This window comes from Taudactylus pleione, unplaced genomic scaffold (genome assembly GCF_031769625.1).
Source record: "Taudactylus pleione unplaced genomic scaffold, aTauple2 ptg002981l, whole genome shotgun sequence".
In the NCBI taxonomy this organism is placed as follows: domain Eukaryota; kingdom Metazoa; phylum Chordata; class Amphibia; order Anura; family Myobatrachidae; genus Taudactylus; species Taudactylus pleione.
Genome location: NW_028287346.1, coordinates 7,610 through 16,616, shown reverse-complemented (window position 1 = coordinate 16,616; position 9,007 = coordinate 7,610). Strand labels below are relative to the sequence as shown.

At 50.4% G+C, this 9,007-nt stretch overlaps 1 protein-coding gene across 1 annotated transcript; it reads left to right on the top strand.

Moving 5' to 3' along the window:
- The first annotated feature begins 2,926 nt into the window (after positions 1–2,926).
- On the top strand, positions 2,927–8,662 carry LOC148431062 (nucleic acid dioxygenase ALKBH1-like). The gene is made up of 6 exons (XM_088466380.1): positions 2,927–3,103; positions 4,351–4,459; positions 5,002–5,164; positions 5,254–5,344; positions 6,021–6,214; positions 8,120–8,662. Exons 1-6 carry the CDS (start codon positions 2,981–2,983, stop codon positions 8,577–8,579), a joined length of 1,140 nt encoding a protein of 379 aa, XP_088322506.1. The 5' UTR covers positions 2,927–2,980; the 3' UTR covers positions 8,580–8,662.
- Positions 8,663–9,007: the final 345 nt, after the last annotated feature.

The following is a 9,007-nucleotide window of genomic DNA, read 5'->3' as shown; positions in this document are numbered from 1 at the left end:
GTGTGATGCTCCGAGCATGTTTTGCTGGGAAATCTTGGCGTTCATGTGGATGATACTTTGACATATACCCACCTACCTAACCATTGTTGCAGATCAAGTACACCCCTTCAATGCAACGCTGTACCCTGATGGCAGTGGCCTCGGTCAGCAGAATAATGCGCCTGGCCACGCTGCAAACATTGATCAGGAATGGTCTGAGAAACATGACAGAGTTCAAGGTGATGACTTGCCCTCCAAATTCCCCAGATCTCAGTCCTATCAAACATCTATGGGATGTGCTGGAAAAACAAGTCCCAGCCATGGAGGCCCCACCCACAACTTACAGGACTTAAAGTATCTGCTGCTAACGTCTAGGTGCCAGATACCACAGGACACCTTCAGAGGTCCTGTGGAGTCCATGCCTCGACGGATTAGAGCTATTTTGGAGGCCCCAGCCTCTGTCTCTCTTCCCCCCCTCGACACAATATTAGCCTGGTGGTTTTAATGCTGTATAATACACCAGATTATATTTGGAGATACCTTCTAGGGTGCTGCAGAGTTAAGTGGTGCCTTATAAACACTAAAAATACTGTATCTACTGCAAGTTTTAAGAATTTTATATTGTCAATAAAACTCCTTTATACAATATGTACGTATGTATATCAATATATTTATCCCCGATATCCATCACCTCTCCCTTTGATGGGATTTCTCTCCGTCCCTCTCTCTCTCCATCCCCAGCCTCTATTCTCCATCTCTCTCTCCATCCCCAGCCTCTATTCTCCATCTCGCTCTCCATCCCCAGCCTCTATTCTCCATCTCTCTCTCCATCCCCAGCCTCTATTCTCCATCCCCAGCCTCTATTCTCCATCTCTCTCTCCATCCCCAGCCTCTATTCTCCATCTCTCTCTCCATCCCCAGCCTCTATTCTCCATCTCTCTCTCCATCCCCAGCCTCTATTCTCCATCTCTCCCTCCATCCCCAGCCTCTATTCTCCATCTCTCTCTCCATCCCCAGCCTCTATTCTCCATCTCTCTCTCCATCCCCAGCCTCTATTCTCCATCTCTCTCTCCATCCCCAGCCTCTATTCTCCATCCCCAGCCTCTATTCTCCATCCCTAGGTGAGAGTTTTAGAAGTGGAGATGTTGCCCATAGCAACCAAGCAGATTCTACTTAACATTTAACTAGCACCTTCTAGAAGATAATAGCTAGAATCTGATTGGTTGCTATGGACATCTCCACTTCTAAAAACTCTCACTTTAGTAAATTTACCCCCTAGTCTCCAACCCATCTCTGGGCCTGATTCAGACCTGGTCGCAAGCGGTGAGCGCTCGCAACTGGGTCGATGGTGGCCCAGAGCGCATGCCAGAGCCGGCTCCGTCGTGCGCATGCACGAGACCTGGATGGCGACGGGCAATCCGTCGCTCCGGGTCTCGCACCAAAGGGGGCTTGCTGTTGAGAGACAGCACACCCCCTTTGGTGGGCAGGCCGGGGGGGGGGGGGGGTGGCTGCCCAGACGGTAGGCGTTCTCATGAGAACGCCTACCGTTAGGGGGCGGCCCCACTGGCATCACAAGTGATGTCAGTGGGAGAGCTTTCGGCTCTGTTTGAGCCGAAAGCTCTCTGGGGCTTGCGGCCACGAGACCCTACCACAAGGGTCTCGTCGCAAGCCCGAGAGTCGCGATGGTCTTGACCATCGCGACCATCATCCTGGCCGCTCGCATTAGCTGTGGGTGGCAATCCACAGCAATGCAAGCAGCCAGGTGGCCACTCCATTAAAAAAAAAAAAAAAAAAAGACGCTCTGATTCAGAGCGAGCGCTCTGTCAGAGCGTCCGGCTCTGAATCAGGGCCTCTGTCCCCTCCATTTCTCTCTCCATCCCATCTCTGTCCCCTCAATCTCTCTCTCCATCCCTAGTCTTTGAGCACAATATCTCTCTCCATCCCGTCTCTGCCCCTCCATCTCTCTCACATCCGCAATCTCTACACCCTCAATCTCTGTCTCCATCCCTTCCCTGAGCACAATATTTCTCTCCATCCTTAGTCTCTGCCCTCTCCATCCCTAGTCTCTGCCCTCTCCATCTCTCTCACCATCCACAACCTCTGCCCCCTCAATCTCTCTCCATCCCCAACCTCTCTTCATCCCTAGACCCTGCCCTCTCCATCCCCAACCTCTCTCCATCCCTAGTCTCTGCCCCCTCAATCTCACCATCCACAATCTCTGCCCCCTCAATCTCTATCTCCATCCTGTCTCTGAGCACAATATCTTTCTCTGGCCCCATCTCTCTCTCCATCCCCAATCTCTGCCCCCTATCTTTCTCCATTCCCAATCTCTGCCCCCATCCCTCTCCCTCGATCCCCAGTCGCTATCCCAAGCTTCTGACCCATCTCTCTCCAACACCAGTATATGTCCCCGTATTTCTCTATATCCTCAGTCTCTCTCCCCCATCTCATCCACTATCCCCTGTGTCTATCCCCGTCTCTCTCTCCATCTCTAATCTCTGTCCCCCGTCTCTCATTCCATCCACAACCTCTGCCTCGTCTCACTCTCCATCACCAGAGGGACTCTGACCCCGACCCTCAGTCTCAAACACTAGTATGTCTCCTGTCTACTCTACGCTTTTCTCTCTCTCTCTCCATCCCCCCATGTCTCTCTCATCCCAGCATCTGTCCCCCCTTGTCTCTCCATCCCAACCACAATCCCCCCCTCTCTCTCCATCCCGTCTCTGTCCCAGCTTCTGACCCCTGTCTCTCTCATACACAAGTATATATCCCCCGTCTTTCTCTACAGCTTCAGTGTCTGTCTCCATCCCCAAGGGTCACTCACTGTGGGACAGGGCCCAGGGCACACGGGCCACAAACACCTGGTACAGTCGCTGAGCGGACGCCGCCATCTTGCCGGTGTGACTCTCTGACCTCTCTAGTAACTGGCAGCGCAGCGGTGACGTCACGCTGTACGGAAGGGGGGCAAGATGGCGCCGCCCAGGGAGAAGAACACGGAAAGATGGCGGCTTCCGTGCTGGAGCAGGGGGAAGACGCCTTTCGGAAGATTTTCCGTTATTACAGAAGACGGAACCCGCCCTGCGACCTGTCCGGGGTGATAGAGTTCCGGCCGGGGGAGCCCAGGGTCAGCGCCCACCCGATGCCATCCTCTGCCCCATGGGTCACATGTGGTGGGGGGGTTTATATACATATATATATATATATATATATATGCACCCAGGGGTGGAAGTAATCCATAGCAACCCTTGTGGCTTCCTTATTTATGTTGCAATTGCCCAGATTATTATGGTGCAATGTATGGCGATCTTGTCGCTCAGGTTCTGGGGTCTCTGGGCATATTGCGATCGCAGCTACGAAAAAATTGCCAATGTTAGCAAAGATCACCCGGGCATAAAGACGCCCGCTGCTGCCCTCCTACCTGCGTAAGAAGACGCATACCTACGTAAATATCGGTAACGTTTGCCGCATATTTGTGGGCTCTTCTGACACGCGTAGCTGCGTACGTATGCTCTTGCAGTGGCTAATTTATGTACGCCCATGTACCAGCGTTTAACCGGACAGGCACGCCTGCGTTTCTCTGACACCCCACCGTCACCACCCCCAAAACGCTGACAACCTGTCGCTCACTCTGCGATGGATTCCTATGTGCGTCCGTAATCGCAGTGCGAACGCTGTGCATTTGCAGTGCGGCTTATACGTATGTGCAATGACAAACAATCGCTCCATTGCGTGCGTAATCGCCTTTGTGTCCGTCTCTGAATCAGGCCCTCTGTGTTACCAGCAGAGAAGTAGCTTAGTAACTAGCCTCTATGGGGAAAATTTTAAAAACCCAATATTTATTTTTTAAGTGTTTTCTATACAGTGCATGTTTATTACGCAGCACGTTACCCTGAATACGTCATTCTCATCCGTTATATACTGTATAGTTCCCCCTGAGGGGAGTGGGGGGGATATTGTGTCTATGTAGTGTACAGAGAATTTCTCGTTACTTAGTACATTCTAGGCCTGGTCAGATGTGGAATAATAGATCATATAGATAGTATACAGTGTGGTTAGTGTATATACATCACTGTAATGATTGGAGAGTGATCGGGTATAATAGTCACTCAGTTACTGGGTATTCGGTAGCACTTTGCGATCATCCCGGTCCTGATCTCTCTGCTGTCTAATTCCAGGATCACCTGGAAACTGTAATCCTGACTATACAGCAACTTCCTCGGGGCGACCTCCATCCCTTTTCCGGGAGTACTTGTACATGCCAGGGTATAAGATTCCCCCAGTCCCACATGTTTATCTATAGTACTACAGATGTGTACAGCGATTATCAGCTGACCCTGACCCGGAGCTGATGCTTTAATCTTTCTCGGCCAGGTGAAGGGCGCGGAGCTGAGGATCGGCGCACTCAGTGATCAGGATGCGAGCAGAGTGGGTTTGCAGCCATTGCATCGGTGGAAAGCCTATCAGCTGGAGGGTTCTCCAGGTACTGTGTCTGTGTTTTATCCTGCTAGAAAGGTGGCAGCACATGGGGACAGCAATAATTATGTGGTGCTCAGACCTCTAATACCAGTACAGGTAAATGCTCATAGAGCTTCTCATGTACTGGTTACAGGGGAGGAGATGGTGTTAGACAGGGAATGTTGGAATTACTGAGACCGATCTGGAGTTAGGCCCCCCCCCCCACTAATTGTCATTCCGAGGCTGAAACTCCCCTCTTCCTACAGTCACCTAATTATACCCCCTCCCCAAAACCTTTTCTCCCACTGCTAGAAGGAAAGCAGGTGCACACACATATGTAAAATATCACCTTCCTTCCACTTGCAGTCATTGCTTGTGACAGATGGGACTGCAGAGGGAAAAGGGGGGTGAGAAGAGGGTTTTCCCGTAGGCCTATGGAAAAACCTGCCGTTCCCCTGCTTATAATACAGGCAGCTTTTACGTTTCGTAAACCAACTTACTGAAAGATTCATTCTCTGTCCGTCAGTCAGCCGCAAGCTTTGGTTAACGTTCGCCGATTCCCTCTAGGTTTCCTGTTCGTTGAGAACCCCTTCCTACCTGGTTGGCAGCATCGTTGGGTGCGGCAATGTCTGAAGCTCTATCCCAGGAAACCCAACGTCTGTAACCTGGACCTGCACATGAGTCTGGACGATAACACTGACTTGTGGTCCAGCAGCCAGAGCCAGCTCAGGTAAGAGGACAAGAACTCGGCAGCTGGATGTGGGACTTCCAGAATCTCACGGTGAATTTTACATTTTATTTTATTTTTTTCTCAAACAGGACAAAATCCTCTCAAAGGCGCGGCGAGAAAAGTTTGCTTGAAAAACTTCGCTGGGTGACACTTGGCTTCCACTACAACTGGGACACAAAGGTAACGCGCATAGGGAGCGCCGTGCCTTGTTGCGGGGCAGCGTCACGCTTACTGTGTCTGTGAGGCAGTGCGGGATCTGCTGGCGTTATGTAGTTGTCAATAAGGCATCGTAGGCCCTCTCCGCGCTATCAGTGTTCCCTGGCATGATGCCAGGCACTGTCATATGTCAAGGGGTCACTCCCCCCCCTCCCCATAACAGCTGCGACACACCTCTGTTTTGGGAAACTGAGGCCATTGCCCTTTTGCACTGAAACTGCTGCAAACTGTCGGTGATTGACAGTCTGCTGCCGAGCTCTGTACGACATCGCAGACCCGGCGCATGCATAAATTACTGAGCATCGGTAATCTGCGTGTTTTCTTCTTCTGCTGAATCGAGGTCATACTACGCATTCACATTGGGTCCTGCTTACAGATGAACAGCAGACGCATTCTCTCACAGCAGCCCCCTCTGTTCTATTCCATACTGGCTGCAAATTACCACTACAGACTATAGATAAGGACGCCTACAGTATATATTTGTGCTCTGTGGTTGCTGCATGCCCAGAATACTCTTTAGCTGGTCTCCCCCTGCTTACACTGTTCAAAGTTTTGATGACCTCCATAGATCAGTGCAGAAAAGGACACAAATAGTAACTCTTCCCTCGCTCTCCTGATAATATTGTCTCTCTCCCTGCAGCGATACTACAGAGAGAATCACAGCCCCTTCCCCTTGGAGTTAGAAGAGCTTTCCCGCAGTGTGGCTGTCGCTTGTGGCTTCCCCACCTTCAAGGCAGAGGCTGCTATTCTTAACTACTACCGTATGGACTCGTCCTTAGGGATCCATGTGGATGAATCTGAGCTGGATCACCAGAGCCCCCTCCTTTCATTCAGGTGAATCTCCTTGAATAACAATCCCTTTACAGTTTCCATAATCACTGCTCTGTAGGGAGCAGGTTTTCTGGTAGCGACAGCTGTCACCACTAGAGGGAGCCCTTTGTCTGGTGCAGGATGAGGAAAACAGTCACTCGCTGCCCGAATTAGTCCATATACATTTTTCATTTTGCTCATTGGAACGGATGGATGTTCTCAATCCCTCCTAGACATGAAATCTGTAAAAGCATAATTAAGAAAACAGTTTTTGTTGATCTTCCCTTGTGGCAAAATCTATGCAGAGCTTTCAGTCATAGGGGGTAATTAAATTAAATTCCTGATAGCGACGCAATGTGCTGTTTCGGTACGGCACATCACGTCCTGCCAGCATTGCTCTCGGACCCCATAGAGGTATAAGGGAAAACTAGATTTTTCTGCACTACCGCAAGTGCCCAGTATGTGCACAGCCGAGCATTGCGCCTGATTCAGACTCACTCGCTAAGATGCATACTTTCGCACTATGTGTATGCAAATTGCGTAGGCAGGGCAATCGCACAGCAATGCATTAGCACGCCCAGTATTTCTTAGACAACGATCACATAGTGTATGCAGACACCCATTTAGCCTGTCTTAAGACGCCCACTTGTGCACGTCATGTCCAGGAAGTGTATGCAACCATCGGTACATCGGATGCTATCGCAGCGCTTGAGGTTGACTATACCCTGCCGCAAGCACTGCGAGCACTTCAGTGTAAAAACCAGCCAAGTGACGTGTACTGTGATGCTGTCATATAATTATGCACACCTCTTAAATGCCGCTGAGATGCTCAGGCACGCCTGCGTTTGCACCTCCACTCCCCCGTTTTTAATGGGCAGCCCCTGTTACCATCTACAAACGGCTTCCCCTGTCACTCACTCTGCTGGGCTGTCTATGCGCAGCGAGCAAATGCATTGTGTACTCTCGCTAAGGTATGCGCACACTGCATACCATCGGCAGCAGCGAGAGTATCCATCTTAGCAAGCGGGTCTGAATCAGGCCCATTGTGCCAAACTGAATTCCCCCCATATAGGATCATTCCCTAACATTGCTGAAAGGGGGAATCTACAGTAAAAGTACAACAGCATATAAGACTCCTCATGTCTTTCTCTGACCTGCACTAGACTGATCAATACTTCTAGTTCTACACTAACCTAAATTTCGTTACCATCCCTAAGCGGCCAAATCTAATTATTATTTTTTATTAAGTTGTATTTGCTACGCTTGTACGGCAGATAGGTGTGAAAGGAGGGGTTGTAGTTGGGATGCCGGTGGTCAGAATACCGGTGCCAGAATCCCGGCTCCATAATCTCGACCGCTGACAACCTGACTGTAAGTATTACGGTTAGAGATAGGTTGTGTTCATTCTAGCACCCTGCACCTGTCACAGCCCGTGCAGTTCCTCTTTCTTGCCTGGGGTGTCGCCCTCTGCTCTGGTGCTTCTAGCACGCGCGGCTGATGCAACAGACTTCTGATAGATCAGTGTGTGCTAGAAGTACCAGAGCAATGAGCGACACCCCAGGCAGGAAAGAGGAACTGCGTGGGCTGTGACAGGTGCAGGGGGCTAGAATGAATACTAGTTCGGGGTTAGGGTTATGTATAGGCTGTGAGAGGGGGAGTTGGGGTAAGGCTGTAGGAAAAGTGGGTTAGGGTAAGGATACCGTGATGCCACTGTCAGTATTCTGACCGCCGGCACCACGACAGCCGGGATCCCATACCCAACCGGAAAGGTCATTATTGTGTGGTACAGTGCACCAGATTTTCATCTTATGGATTACACAAGTATGTATGTGTGTGTATATATATATATCTATGTATATATAATCATTGTTTGTATTTGCTGCTGTTATTTCATCTCAGTAATGATTTCCTTGTTTCCCGTTGCTGCAGCTTTGGGCAGTCCAGTATATTCCTTCTCGGGGGTCTGAGCAGGGATTCGGCCCCCACTGCAATGATGATGAACAGCGGTGACATCATGATCATGTCTGGTCCCAGCCGCCTGCTGTACCACGCTGTGCCACGGATTCTCCGCCATCCCGGAGGCGCCGTTTTACCTCCTAGTTTATCAGTCCCTCCATCTAGCGGGGATTCAGGCGGCAATCCTCTGACTGAGCCGTGTTCCCCCGGAGACTGGGAGGTCTGCGAATCGTATCTGCAAACATCCCGGATTAATATGACCGTAAGGCAGGTCCTAGAGGAGGGGGGCAGCTTCCCAGAGAGGGAGGACGCTAATGGTAACGGTGACCCAATCATCAAGGGAGACTCTTATCACAGTGATGACAATGAGGGGCTGGAGGCTGAAGAGAGAGAGGTGCTGGCGAAACGCGTGAGGACGATGCAGGAGAGCTGAGTCTATGGAGAACGGGGGTGGGAGGATTTTATTTTTTTCCACAAATTAAAAATAAATAAATAAATATACCTGTTTATTTTTAATTAACCTCGTTTCTTTGTTTTGTAAGATATGCTTTCTTCCTGTCTGCGTCGCAGTCTTCTCGCTTTGGAGATCCCTAATATTGCTGAGGTCCCAACATTATGTAATGGTCGGGACCCTTTTAAATGCAGCAGCAAATAGTTAAGATCTCTTGGGCAGGGCCGGCTCTAGGGGTGTTTGACCAGTGCAGTCGAACAGGGGCGCCACACATAGAGGGCGCACCCCTCCCCAACATCCCGATTTCAGCAGGACAGTACTGGCCCGCTTTTCCACCCGTGGGCACGCCTCCAAATTATGTAGCGTAGCGCCGTGGCCTATGGTACTTAGGTCACACCCCCATTTTCGGT